Raw genomic sequence first — 15,110 nt, 5'->3', positions numbered from 1 at the left:
ACATCTCTTCGGAGACATTTATACATTGACATCTCATGAGAAATCAGAAAAGCTGATGAAATAAGAGTGCATTCTTGCTTAATCAGTTCAAATATTTTCTTTCATCTGTTAACGTTCATTCTAGTTTATCATTTTAGGACAGATTCAACATTTCGTGTGATGTGAGGAATAAAAATAAATAGTGATGGGATAAAAAAATTGTTTCTTGTTTGGTTGTCATGTTTGAGAGAACTTATCCCACCATGTTCCCAACCAAACAACCCCAAGGATTCAGAGTCTGGGTAATATACATGACATTTTTAAGGTTTTCTTGTCTGTTAACGTTCATTCTGGTTTGACGTTGCTCTTTGTATCAAAGCTGATAAAGAATACAGGATTTCAAATATTACTAAACTCGGACTAAAAATTGATCAAGTTTGCTCTCGCATTTGATAAATTGCTAAGCAAGTACTGAACTGCACAGAGCCCAAGACACAGTATTTCAGTCATACAGTTTATTCAAAAACATCAATTCATAGTTCTAAAGCTTCTTCCACGTCTGCATTTTTCAATTGCAATCTTTGTGGTTCATATGAATGGTACAAGTTAGTAAAATTAGCAACAAACTTCATGATGGAAATGAGCATTTTGTAATAGTCATTCACCATTAAGCAGTAAGCAAAGCTCATTACTGAAAGCATTTTCTAAAGAGAATACTGAATAGCATAACCATCCAAAGTGCCAGGTTTGGGATGGTGAACAGAGCACTACACTTAAACTGGGTAAAACTACTAATTGAAGTGTTGCAAATTACACTGAATCACATTCAGTACTAACAGATTTTCAGTCAAAACTGTCAAACCTCAATAACAGGCGGTAGCTATGAGCTCTTACACATTACATCAAAGAATACAGTGACATGACCAACTGAGGACATCATCTTAATACTTTCAAAATAGCCAGAGTTTACACATCATTCCAATGATATAACCTGTGCTTTTTCAACTGTATTATGGTCAAAAGGACGATATGAACCTTTGAATCTTTGATTGTCCCCTCTCCTTCTCTTCTGGCCCTTCCAGATCCCCTATGTTGTCATGATATTCCTGCGGTGCAAGTATAAACTTCAATAACATCAACAGACTTTATCTAGTATTCTTCAGAATAAAGGAAAGACTAGGCCCACTGACGAAAAAGTGAACTGTATAATAGAAAGGAAAACAGCTTCACATAAAACTTGTATGAATTTCATTAAAGATCAACACAGGCAATTCATGAAGATGGACAAGGAAAGTCCTCAAGGAGTTCTTCCTTATAGATCTATCTTCAGCTACTACCACACCACAACGCCTAAGTTATATTTCAATAATCCAAGCATGACAAGAAACAATTTGCATTCGTTGAACTAAATCCAAAGTAAAAGATACAAAGGTCAGTGCAAATAACATGTTGCAAAAACTGGATTTTGCTCTGATTTGCTACAAGTCCTAAAGCTATTGTTTCTTGCAAGTTAACCTTGTCTCCAAATGTATCCAAGAACTTTCACTCTTTTTTTTTTGGATAAGTAGAAGAATCCAGGAAAATTTGCTGCATAATAATATAACTAACTTGAAAGCAAACACAAGAAAATCAAAAAGAGGGTATTGCTGGAGAAAAAAAGGAAGTCATAAGCAGATACCTGGAGTATATCTTTTACATCTTGCTTAGTCAGCTTTTGTTGCTTTAGCAAAAGGTCAATCCTTGCTCTGATTCGAGGATGTCTGCATTAAAAAGAACAATTAAGCAGGAGGAACTAGATCTATCCAACCTGAACAGAAAAGTATGTCAGGTTTCAGAACTTACTCAGACGTCCAAAGATGACCCAGAATAACAGCTATCAACTGCAGGATCAGGGAGAAAAAGAAACGACAATAAGAATGCCAGAGATCTGAAGTGGTAATGTGCTCGTACAAGAGATAAGTACAAAATTAAAATGCAACAGATCTTTGACCTGAAGAGTATAAAGACCAGCTTCTAACTTCCTATTGTACTTCTCGTCTTCATCCATCTACAAACATGTTAAACATTATGGCAATATAAAATAAAAGGCTTTAGTGAAAGACATAATATAAGCAAAGTCTAAGAAGTAAACAGACCTCCAAATCATCTAGTTCAAGCTGGTCAAACCGTTCAGACTCAAGTTTTACTCTATTGGAATATCTGCAACAGCCCCAAGGATAAAAAAATTAAAACCAGCACAATGTAACAAAATAGAACAATCAGCCTCAAGAGAACCATTCTTGTTTTTTTTCCGAATAGTGGAAGCAAATGGAGCAGGGTACTTAGATATATGTTGCATGAACAATCACCTCATGTAGAGCTCCATAAGCCTGTCAATTTTTTCGCACTCATTCTCCACGAACTTACTTAACAATCTATCCCTTCTAGAACCTCTTAAGATTCCTCCTGTAACAGCAAACTAAAGCAGTCACATCCAAGGTATATGGGAGGTTTACCCATTATAAATAAAATTATCTTATATAAAAATGCAGTCACATACAAATATAAGGGAAATTTTTTTCTTCTTCCCCCCACCCCCTAAGAACAGAAAAATACTTGTGTCTTCACAGATAGATTGTTCTCAGTTAACTAGCCCCCTTACCAAATAAGGAAGCAACTAGTGATACAAGACGCTCTTCCAATTCTTCTTTGTAGCGTTTCTTGTTCTTTTTGCTCAGAGGTAGCTGATAATAAAACATTTAAGCATAATAAGTTATATGAGTCAATAATAGAAGAAATTATAAAAAAACACCAAATCATCCTAAAGAGCTCATTGAAAATTTGAAATCAAGGAATGGAAACTCTTCCATTTGGGGAGAACTTGTGATGTAGTTATGTTTTAACTATCTCATTAAAAAAAATTGCTATTTCAACAATAAAAATGATACTAGAGTTGTTGTTATGTAACAAATAGCCATGTTATTAGTTAAATAACAACTTGATGGGGAATACAATCCTTATCTAGACATCGAACATTTTAACAACATATCTGTAAAACAGAAAAATTAACATCCTACTCCATTCATCAACAAATTTAATACTACCGTAAGAGTTGTTTATGAGACAATCTTTGAAAAATTAACAACTTAGTCATTCAAACAACTATGTCTCAGTTCCAAATTAACTGGGATCCACTGTATGAATCATTTATATCCGTTATGCTCAGAAAATTTTATAAATTAGCAATCAATCAAAACACAATCAACTATATCTCAATCGTAAACCGGCTGTGGTCTACTATATGAGTCCTCTATATCCATTCAACTAAGAAAACTATCACATTGGTCAACAAATAAACTATGTCTCGGCCATAAGTCAAATCAATTGCGAGCGACTACATGAATCCTCTATATCATTCTATCAATGTAAAATGTAACAAAAATAAAAGTAAAAGAGAACTTGACTTGCCTTACCCATGAAAGCAGGAAATGCAGTCTTTAACCCCATTACATCCACAAACCTCTCACATGCTGGAGGATAATTAGTCATTGCAAAATCCAACGCCCTTATAGCTGATCCATAGCACATTTTTTTCTGATTCATTATAATGATCATCAATTCCACTCCTTCAGATTTCACAAACTTCTCTTTATTCTCCAAAGGCATTAACAAACAACACAAGGCATCAAACAAGTTCTCAACCATCTCCTCCTCATCTGGCGTCTTAGGGTCCTTCGATTTATACATTGCTACAGCTTGTAACAATGCATCCACGCCGTTCAATTGCCCTAATCTCTTCTGATTGACCGTGCTGCTCTGCAGCAAAATAGCCAAAATCTCCGATGCATACTGCTTGTTTCCATCAAATTCTCTTACCTTTATTCTTGTCAGCAACCACTTCATTAACTTCGTCCTTTCACATACAAGTTCCGCCACCGAGGGTTTCACTTCAATAAAATTCTCAACAGTGGCGAGTATACTATATATGGCAGCGGTCTCGTCCGGATCGGAGTCGGACATTTTACCTAGAAGCTGAACGAGCAATTCTAACGCATTGTTCTCAACCAATGAATCAACTAAAATTTGCGCCGGCTCGTCGTTGTCCTCTAGAACATCCTCGTCGGTCAGGTCTTGTAATAAGCCGACCACGTCAATAGCGATGTCAGTGTTTTCGTGATTGAGGAGGCTGGTGATAGACGCAATGGTCCCGAGATTGACGAGTTCCGGGTAAAATTCGGGGCCTCCGGCGAGTATTTTGAGCTTTTCGATTTCTTCATGGAGCTCGACTTCGGAATCCGCGAACTTTTCGGGTTGGTCCGGGTACTTGAGACGTGCAGCAATGTTCTCCTTAAGACGGCGTTCGAATGCAAGGACGAGTTTTTTCACTGTTTTGATATCGAGAACTTCCACAGGGTTTTGTTGAGATTTTTCTAAGGCTTCGAGCAGTGAAAGGTCTATGCCTCCGTTTGCGGCGGCTGAGGACGGCGGTGGTGGTGGTTTGAATGTGTCGTACTCATCGTCTTCGTACTCGGCAGGGTTTCGCTTGCGTTTTGCTGCTTCCATAGCTTCTGGCCAAAACCCTCAGCTCCCCCAGTAGCAGCAGAAGAGCTTCTCACACACAAATCACTTTTCCCTTTTCACCCCTTCATTTTTCTGCTTGATACTTCATACACCTCTAACCCGTGAAAATTGCTCGGGAGACCCCAAAGATTTTGATTTAATACATAAACAATCCTTAAATTTGTTGGTAAATTTAATTTAGAGTTTCAAATTGAAACTTATTTCAATTGGTCACTTAAACACACAATATGGTGTTTTTAGTAGACACTTTCAATTTAAAATTTCCAAAAAAAAAAATTGCACATGTTATCAACTTTCACTATATAAATAAGTTAAATACTTAAAATATGTCATTATGTTAAACTTTAAATCTATTTCAACTGAGATTAATATGTATACTTAAAGTAGATAATATATTTTATGTGGTTAAATACTTATAAATTTTTTTTTAACTATTATTTCAAGTACAAATATCATATATCTTCATTTAATTCGTCAATTTATCATCAACGAACATTTACTCTATACATATTTAACCGAGTCAATAAGATTTTTGATTTGTGGATGCTTAACTTCTTTATTTCATATGTGAAGTTATTATTAAATGTACAATAGGGGTGTACATGACCGGGTTGGTCCGAATTTTTCAAATATCAAACCAAATCATGTGTGTCAAATTCTTAAATTTATAAACCAAACCAAACTTATAAAACTCGAGTTTTTCAATCTTGGATTTTTTTCGGTTGGTTCGAGTTTTTCAAATATCAAAACAAACCATTCGTGTCGAATTTTTAAATTTTTTAAATCAAAACAAACTAATAAACCTCATATTTTCTTCGGGTTTTTGGATTTTTTCGGTAAACTATTCATATAAACATATATTTAACTTGTGCTCCAAATATTTCTTTAGTCCAATCAAAAATACAATTATCTAAGGTGTTTCTTAAGAAAAATAACACAAAAATATGAGATGAGTGATGACACTAAAATATTCAATAAAAAATAATAATGAAATCGTATAAAATAAATACTTGCAAATTGATAAGTCATAATGAAAATGATAATAATTTAAAAGTACTAAATCATGCTAAAACAAGTCTAATAAGTATTAATTACATGATGAAACATTAAAGAAAAATTAAAATTAGGTTATGTATTTTAAATGTCTAAACCAATGTGAAAGTAAAGAATAAATATTCAACATTATTGTCATCCTTAGTATTGAATTAATTTATTTTGTTAGCATTAATATTGATTAGATTTTGAGTTGAGCTTTATTAGAGTTACTGATTACTAATATCTATATACTACAACTTTTATTGGACCATTCAAAATTTCAAGTCTCAAAAAACTTGAAAAATATGTTAAAAGATAAAAAATTATGAAAATGTTTAAGTAATATTACATCAAAGTAAATACTCTTATGTATAAAATAAATTTTTAAAATTATATTTATAATGTCGGGTTGGTTTGGTCTCGAATTGACTTTTTTTTGTTAAAACCAAACCAACCCAAGTATAGTCGAGTTTTTTTTTTTTATAAATACCAAACCATCAATCAAATTTTTTTCCGATTTAACTCAATTTGCGGTTTGATTCGATTTTCGATTCAATTTTGTACACCCTAATGCACAACTATATGAACATAGAGGATTCAAGCACACAAGGGTATAATTAATGTGGTGGTTGAGAAATGAGAATTCTAAGGTCTTAGAGACAAAAAATAAAAATGCAAGAAATCTGATTTGAACACCACGATCATCAAAAAAGGTTTGACTCAATTTGTGATTTAATTTGGTTTTCGACTTTTCGGTTCAATTTTATACACCCCTAATGCACAACTATATGAACATAGAGGATTCAAGCACACAAGGGCGTGGTTAATGAAGTGGTTGAGAAATGAGAATTCTAAGGTCTTAGAGATAAAAAAAAAATGCAAGAAATCTGATTTGAACACCACAGTCATAAAAAAAAAACGTAAAACATTTTGAACACAGAGAAAATATAAAAAAGCGTGGACGGCAGGATTCGAACCTGCGCGGGCAAAGCCCACATGATTTCTAGTCATGCCCGATAACCACTCCGGCACGTCCACCTTGTTTGCAATAAAACTTTTATTTTAGTATTTGTAACAAACAAAATAAAACTATATCTGTGGAGAAGCTTCTACAGTTCCACTAATATTCATTGACACGTGGATTTTGGAGAGCAACATTTGGTCAGCTTCTTCTTCTTCTTTTATATCAATTCCTCAATCTCTTCCACACACAGAGATAGATAAACCTCAACTCCAACTGATTGAAAAATGGCAAATCAGAAAAGGGTTCTCTTACTATGTGGAGATTACGTTGAAGACTATGAGGTTTCTCTCTTTTTCTTTTTTCACATTCTTGATTTCTAGTTAGTGTGTATGTGTATATGTTAAAATGATTAATGATTAATGATTTTTTTTTGTTTTGTTTGTTATTGTTCAGGTGATGGTACCATTTCAAGCTCTACTAGCCTATGGAGTAGCCGTTGATGCAGTTTGTCCTGGAAAGAAATCCGGTGACATTTGCCGCACTGCCGTCCATCAGCTTTCTGGTCACCAGGTCAATTATTTTCTCTATCTTATCTGTTAATTTGAATCTGCATAGTTCTTCTAAGCGGTATGTAATGTGATTATTTACTAGTTTTTTTTGGAGTAGATTCTTGGTGAATTAGCTTTGATCTGTCCGCTAACTCTGATAAAGAGAAGGGTTGAACTTTGAAGTAGGTCAAAGCTAGTCTAAAATTAATTAGAGGCTGATACAGATTATTCATATAGTGGATCTCAATCAAGTCGAAAAAATGATTATAGTTTGCCATCTTGTGTATACCTAATTGACTCGTGCTGGATTGCATTGGATTGTAATGTTTTCGTTCACAGCACGGATCTATACTCTTATGATTTCTGTTTGAAGATTGGATACCCATTTATTACAAAAAGTAAAAGGTTCAGACTTTATGAGTTACTGAAGTATGATTTGAATCTGCATAGTTCTTATCCATGGTATATTTCTTAAGTAGTATTCGAGTGGACTTTTAGATGTTTAATGATTAGAACTTACCCTTTTATTTGTCATTCATTGACTAGCACTGGATTGTGGTTGAAGATTGAAACTTGATGTGTAGCTGTGTTCTTTTATTTTTCTGAGCTTTACTCAGTGTTTTCTGTTTAAGGAGTGGATATCCATTTAATCCAAATTTCAAAAGGTTCGTGTTTTATGAATTATGAGTTTGAATTCAAGGAAATAAAGGAGCTTTCATTGCTGATGGGCGTAGAACTTATGATACTGGGATCTTCAAGTGTAGTTTTTAGCTTTCAAGAAATTGGATGCTGCATCTCTATATGCAGACCACTTAACTCAGGATAATTTTCAGCTGAGGGCAAGAGATGTGGTGGATGAGTTCTTAGTCAAGGAGAGTCACCCTTGAACAATTTGGCTAGATATAGGCTGGTCAATTGGAGTTCTAGGTTCTAGACAACTACAACAATTCTTTAACCAAATTATATGTCTATACTCACTTGTGCACAAGTCTTTGAGCAATGCACTAATATTTTCCTGTTGATTTGTTATAGAATTTGAATTTGTGATACTATTAATGTTTTTGTGGTAGCAGAGTCTTATTTAATTTCAAAATTGTTTCAGACATATTCAGAGTCCCGCGGACACAATTTTGCTCTTAATGCAACTTTTGATGAAATCGAGGCTTCAAAGTATGATGGCTTGTTCATACCAGGAGGACGTGCTCCAGAATATCTGGCCATGAATGAATCTGTGTTGGACTTAGTGAAAAGTTTTGCCAACGCTAAAAAGCCAATTGTCGCTATCTGTCATGGACAATTGATCCTGGCTGCTGCAGATGTGGTCAGTGGCCGAAGGTGCACAGCTTATCCTGCTGTCAAGCCGGTGCTTGTTGCTGCTGGTGCCCATTGGGAAGAGCCAGAAACCCTGGCCTCATGTACCATCGATGGTAATCTCATCACTGGATCTACTTATGAAGGAAATCCTGAATTCATTCGACTCTTTGTCAAGGCACTTGGTGGCAGCATAGTTGGTTCTGGTAAAAGAATCCTATTTCTATGTGGGGTAAGTTAATGATCATGTAGCATTATCTTTTTTAGCTGAGAGAATTTGAAATGCTGAGTTTCGAATTGCAGTTTACTAGTAAATGCTAGTATATGAACTAAATGTACAGATTATGGTATGACTTATGACCTTTGAAATGACTTTCATCCCACTCCAAAATTTAGCTGGTTCTGTTGATATGTAGGTGAAAGAAATTTTTCTCCTTATTGAAATTCCAATATGTGCCATAAAAAGATTCTCTCGTTATGTTTATTCGCTTAGTTTGTGTCATATTTTGCTCTCCACATGCTGGTGAGGCATCAGATAATCATCTGATATTGTTTGGAATGTCATGCCTGTGTAGATAAGAAAGATCCTCCAGTTTAACCTGTCATCTTAAGTTTGACAGTATAGATTGATTATTATCAGCTGTTACTTAGTTCTGGTAGTGTGTGCTTCTATGTCTCAAGGAGGATTTGTTGAAGAAGATGCGATGCAGACTGTCATAGATGCTAAATAATAAATAAGAGCTTTTCAACTTTGCTCTTTCAAAGTGCTATATTAGGAAGTGGTGCATCTCTTTGTTGTAAAAGTGAATAGTATTGCAACTTAAAAGTTCACCCAGGGAGCTTGTAGTAACTTTCATAGCACATTTTTTGGGATAAGGTCTTTGCTTCCATATGCTAATGTATTATTCTCTTCTCAGGCCATTGTAGAGCGCCTTTTACCTTTATAAATGAACGTTTAACCATTAGTACTGCTTTATCGTATAGGATTACCTACCTCATTCTTTTAAGGAACATGATATCGAAATTGTCTCTTGAATATGATATCTGGCTACTCTATCCTCCATGTTCTTTATGGTCATGGGTGGCAGTTCTTGTCATTCTCTCGGAGGATTGTATTTTTGGATCATGAGCTGTGTATTAGCACATTTTAGTAGATGCTTCCTCCAAATAGAAAAGAAAAAGAAAAGAAAGCGTTGACCCTTCCCATATTCTTTCCCCACCTATGTGAATCTGTGCAATCTGCACAAATTACTGATGGTCCCTGACTCCTTGAGTTATTTATCTGAAATGCAAATTCCATACAGAATTTGGGAGGTTCACGGTTCACCTTGAACATGATATACAGTTAAAAAAAAGAATGTTTTTACAACTCATGATTCATGAATTCCCTTGTCTTACCTGTACTACTCAGCCAAACTATCTACACAATCGGATTAGATGTACTTCTTGCTTGATTTATATTTTTTATCTCCCTTGAGTCACTCTTTTCCCCTTCGCTGACCATGTTTTCATACTTCCTGTTACTTTAGCTAATTGAAGCCATTGGTCTGGGGTCTGGGCATTGGATGTCCTGAAAGATGTTCCACTAAGTAGAAGGCTTGAAACTACCACACTAGAGGCTTTATTTTTTCAGTATGAGTTACCTGGCTAGTATCACAGATGTGTGCAGATTTCATATTTAGAGTTCTTCTCTGTTCTGGTCTCAGACTGTTAAACTTGTGTTTGATTGACATCTTATTTAGCAACTAATTTGAGTGCCCTTGTGTCTACTTTCTTTTGGGTGTAGGATTTCATGGAAGACTATGAAGTCAAGGTACCTTTTCAGTCCCTCCAAGCTCTTGAATGCCATGTTGATGCTGTTTGCCCCAAGAAGAAAGCCGGAGAGAAATGCCCCACGGCTGTGCACGACTTTGAAGGTGACCAGACTTATAGTGAGAAGCCAGGTCATGATTTTACCCTAAATGCCAATTTTGAAAGTGTGGATGTTTCAAGCTATGATGGACTTGTAATTCCTGGAGGCCGAGCTCCAGAATACCTTGCCCTGGATGATGATGTTATTAAGTTGGTCCAGGAATTTATGGAGTCCAAAAAACCAGTTGCATCAATCTGCCATGGCCAACAGATACTATCTGCTGCTGGTGTTCTCAAGGTATCTATCTCTGTTAACATCATTTAGAATGGAAGTTAAAAAGTTAGGTGCTTGCATGATGTTTGAGGAACATTTTATACTAGGATGTTATGATAAAATTGATCCCAACAATCTTATGCAGTAACTAAAACATGTTATCTTCAGAAATAACATAAAATGAAAACATGTGGTTTGTGCATACTATAATCCGTGCTCGCGTTAAACAACTACAGGGTAAGAAGTGTACTGCATACCCTGCTGTGAAACTTAACGTGATACTAGGAGGGGCGACATGGCTAGAACCAGAACCAATAGACCGTTGCTTCACAGACGGAAATCTTGTGACAGGGGCAGCTTGGCCAGGTCATCCTGAGTTTATTTCTCAGTTCATGGCACTGCTGGGAGTGCATGTAAAATTTTAGGCTACATGTCTGTTTGATATGTTTAGCCAGGTCAGAATATATGTATCCAAATGTGTAACAGAATAAGTTTTGTCTGTTCGAAAATCAATAAAACTACTGATGTCCGCATAAGTGTTACACCCTTGGGAAATCTATTTTATCGTAGTTACTTAATGATAATGGTAATATTGAAATGGACATAATTTGGAAATTGGCCAAATGATTATACCCAGCGGCTAGGCCTAGCACAAATATCAGATTTTGAAGTAAATGAATCGTCACCTCCAATAGAAAAAGAAAAGTTATTTGTGAGTTAATAACATTCCAATCTAGCTAGACAACAAATTAGAGTTGTTAATTACATAATGAGGAGAAGGTTCTTTGCCATTTCCAAGCAAGTATTCATTCCACGCACTTAATTAATCGATAAGTGGATTATTAGGTACTCCTTAATTTTATATTGCCAAAATTCATGTGCAATTATACTCTATGATCTTCTTGTCCTACCTTAATAAAGACACCTAAAATTAAATGGGCAGTGGTAGTTTCTTGACAACCTTTTAGCACTTTCCACTCAATTTCATTTTAGGGCAAAAGCAACTATAACTATAATTACATTTTTGTTTTGCATAGGACTTTCCAAAAAAAACTTTTTCAGAATTTTTTTTACAAGAAAATTGTCCAAAGTGATAGATATTCTATATAGAAGCTAGACCCCAAGAAGATTAGCTCTTAAATAAAAGAGATATAATACATGAATATTCAGTTGTAAAGAAATTCAAAAAATAGAAAAAAGAGTATTTAATAAATGGAGAACGTGAGCTTGTTAGGTCAAGGTCTCAAGGAGTCAGCACAACTTTGTCCACACGTAACTACAAGTTGCCCTATAGTTTTTTGGGCCATGTTAGGTCTAATTTTCTTCTGGACAATTCAGCAACAACTCTTTGTCTTCATCTATTGATAGTCTTCAAAAGTATCAAATTGGCAACCTGATAATGACTTTTTTTTGTTTTGTTTTCCGCTACAATTAAATTCATATTTGGATTGACTCATTTTTGAAGGCGACACTTTCAATTGAAATATCTTTTCATTTGCAGAGATCAAATTTGAGACTCAATCGTTCCATCACAATCCATATAACGCTAAGAATAAGACTTACGGTAGAGCTAACCCTTATTCTATTAATTTGGTAATTGATGCCAACACGATTTTTAACACATATCAAAGAACTTCGAAATATATACTAATCCACAAAAATGGATATGAAACTATTTTGAAAACTTTTTATACATCAAATTTTAAAAGGTGGAGGAATATACTACTAATATTCTCAAATGGATCTTTTGATTCTTTAAAGAACAAAAGTGGAAAAGAAAAAGGCATAAATTAATATTTTTTTAGGCAAATCAAATTGGATTAGAACAGAAGGTGTGAGTTTGAAATGCTTTTTACCTACAAAAAATGTTGAATAGGCGGCTCATGTATATTGGTCCCAGTTGAATGCAAGCCGAAAGTCGTCGTCTATTTTTTTAATTTGCTATTTATTTTTCTTAATCATACTTTCTTATGTATGTTTTTGTAATATAAATAAGAGTGTGTTTAGCTAATCCCACTAGTAAATGTCTGCACATATAGGATTAAGTAAAGCTTAGTTGGATCAAATTAATTATCACACAACCTAATTAAAGGGTCATCCGACCTAATTTGATAGATAACTTTTCCATTTACAACAAGATATATCATACTTTATCGTGATGATATATCACAATTAGTCCATGATAAAAATGAGCCCATATGTTAAGATCTTATCCTAATTACTTCATTTAGTATATAATTTCAACTACTGGAAAAGATAATAATATCTTATTTATGACAATGATTTTCATTTTTTGGTGCTAAGAAACTAGTTGAGAGCTAGTGATATTTATGTTTATCGATAGTTGTCATAGATTTATATACTATTGGGGAATTAAAAAATTTCCCGTCCGTCCCATCTAAAACCCTTGAATTATTGAATTTGGGGACAGAGACCCAGCCCCTGCTTTTTTTAAACAGTTAAGAATGAATTAAAAACTCAATTGTTGGAATTTTCAAAAGTTTGAAAACTTACAAATGAATTTTGTGATTTCTTGATATTTTTGACAAATTGATGATTATGTTTTGTTAGTGATATCACTTTGAAGCTATTCCACAAACCCATTTGAAATGGAGTTTCGTGGTTGATGTTCGTAAGAATGAAATTCAATTTTTGTATAATAATATAAATATATGTATTATTAAACGCATCACAAAATTGATACATTTTGTTTACGATAAATGTGTATTGTAACAATATGAGCACTAGTGCAGAAAAAAGAAGTTATAAGGGTGATGTAAACTAAAAATATAACTTGGTATTTTGTATTAAAAAAATGTAATTCATCTTTTATATAAAGGTCCCTTTTATTATTCTGTTTGTCAACAATTATTCACAAGCCATCATCTCCTAAAAAACACAAAAAGAGGAAAACAAGTTTGATATACAGAACAAAATCAGACGTACACTTTATTTGGACTTTTTCTTAGACTAATGCAATATTTTTGGTCGAGGGGACTGAATATTCATAGAAGCCACATTTGAATTTCGTCTCAAATACAAAATCTACAAAGTAGACAATGATATATACTTTGACTAAGGTTGTACTTTAATTAATTTTTAGTTTACACTGTGACAGCCACTTAATAAAGAGTGCCATGTTAAACACGAGATCAAATGTTAATGACCTCATAACTCTAGTTACATCTTTCTTCTTTTCATACAAATTGGGTAAAAAGTACTTAAATCATATGATTAGAACTAGCCACCTTGCTAACAAAATAATATTTTTTTTGTTCCACAATGAAATATCTCAATTTAGACATATAGTCACTAATAGAAACTCACATATGACTTTTTTAGGTTTAAAGATTATTATTTTTTTCTTCATCTTTTGTGTTAGCTAGAAAAAATATCAGATCTAAAATTCCACAAATGAGATCTACCTATATAGATGATGTGTACGCATTCTTACCCTAACTACGGAGGTAGATAAGCTGTAACTCATCAAATGATGGCTCCACTGCGGTGCTGAACCATCATCATCACAAGTGGATTGTTGGTCTAACACTTGCACCCATATGACTTAGGTAGGTGACCCATCATAAATTGTAATTTACTACTATATTCTATTTTATTTGATACATATAAACTCACCCAATAATTCTGATTCCCATCCATGTGCTTCATCCCAATTCCAGCCAAACTGACAGAACTATGAGCATTTTAGTACTAGTTGTCATTTGTAAGCTATCTATAGCTCCCACAATCCCACCTTCAATGCATAGTCCTTGTCATCGATCCTTAGATGTGATTCTCTTTTTATTCTTGTTTTAAGCGAGAGTAATCTTTGAGAGTATGAGAACGCATTAGATAAAATGCGAGATATTTATAATTTATTGAATATATATGATTTTAGATTGGACAATATGAAGATTAAGAATTAGAACTAAGAAAAGCAGTATTTATACTTGACAGACTATTTCAAAAGTGAGAGAATAAATAAATAAAGGAAAAAGCAAGTGGAAAAATAAAAGATTAAAAAAATATATGCATTAAATTAATGAGGGATAACTTGAGAAATATAAATTTTATGATAAAGAATATTTTTGTATCGAAAAAAATATTTTCTACTTTTTTTCAAGGAAAAACCTAAAAATTTATTGATTTTTTTTCAATAATTAAAAAATCGCTTTTACGATTTCTATTTTATTTTTGTAAAATTTTTTTGAAAAAAAATCTTTTATTCTGCAAAAGCTTGATCAGACTATATTCAATAACTTGAATTATTGGCTACTTTAATTTGTGTGTAATGTAATGCAGGAGGCAATGCAAATTTATCATGAATTTGAATTTTATATATATACTAGTAACGAAAGCCCGGGCGCTGCCCGGGCCCAACATTAATAAAGTTATATTGTTATTCTCTCCGTCCCATATTAGATGAGAATCTTACTAAATTTTTATTTTTCATATTATTTGAGCACTTATTAAATTAGGATAGAATTAATTAATTCTTTTCCATTTTACCCCTACAATTAATATGACCATTCCTATATTGTATGTGTATTTTTTGTAACTCATTTCAATGTGCATTGATATAAAGAAA

General features: G+C 33.7%; 2 protein-coding genes and 1 non-coding gene across 3 annotated transcripts; 1 reads left to right on the top strand and 2 right to left on the bottom strand.

The window, feature by feature from the left end:
* Positions 1–667: 667 nt before the first annotated feature.
* Positions 668–4,600, bottom strand: LOC102592227 (beta-catenin-like protein 1). Its single transcript, XM_006348128.2, has 8 exons — positions 3,427–4,600; positions 2,621–2,702; positions 2,328–2,424; positions 2,115–2,178; positions 1,970–2,026; positions 1,822–1,859; positions 1,658–1,739; positions 668–1,085 (listed from the first exon to the last, which is right to left on the bottom strand). Exons 1-8 carry the CDS (start codon positions 4,519–4,521, stop codon positions 996–998), a joined length of 1,605 nt encoding a protein of 534 aa, XP_006348190.1. The 5' UTR covers positions 4,522–4,600; the 3' UTR covers positions 668–995.
* Positions 4,601–6,530: 1,930 nt separating this feature from the next.
* Positions 6,531–6,612, bottom strand: TRNAS-AGA (transfer RNA serine (anticodon AGA)). Its single transcript has one exon. It is a non-coding gene; the product is annotated as a tRNA-Ser (tRNA).
* Positions 6,613–6,753: 141 nt separating this feature from the next.
* On the top strand, positions 6,754–11,071 carry LOC102591897 (protein DJ-1 homolog D). Its single transcript, XM_006348127.2, has 5 exons — positions 6,754–6,879; positions 6,992–7,108; positions 8,189–8,629; positions 10,184–10,546; positions 10,759–11,071. Exons 1-5 carry the CDS (start codon positions 6,823–6,825, stop codon positions 10,945–10,947), a joined length of 1,167 nt encoding a protein of 388 aa, XP_006348189.1. The 5' UTR covers positions 6,754–6,822; the 3' UTR covers positions 10,948–11,071.
* Positions 11,072–15,110: the final 4,039 nt, after the last annotated feature.

This window comes from Solanum tuberosum, unplaced genomic scaffold (assembly GCF_000226075.1).
Source record: "Solanum tuberosum cultivar DM 1-3 516 R44 unplaced genomic scaffold, SolTub_3.0 scf00099, whole genome shotgun sequence".
NCBI classification, from domain to species: domain Eukaryota; kingdom Viridiplantae; phylum Streptophyta; class Magnoliopsida; order Solanales; family Solanaceae; genus Solanum; species Solanum tuberosum.
The sequence above is the reverse complement of the archived record's forward strand: the minus strand, read 5'-3'. Positions and strand labels throughout refer to the sequence as shown.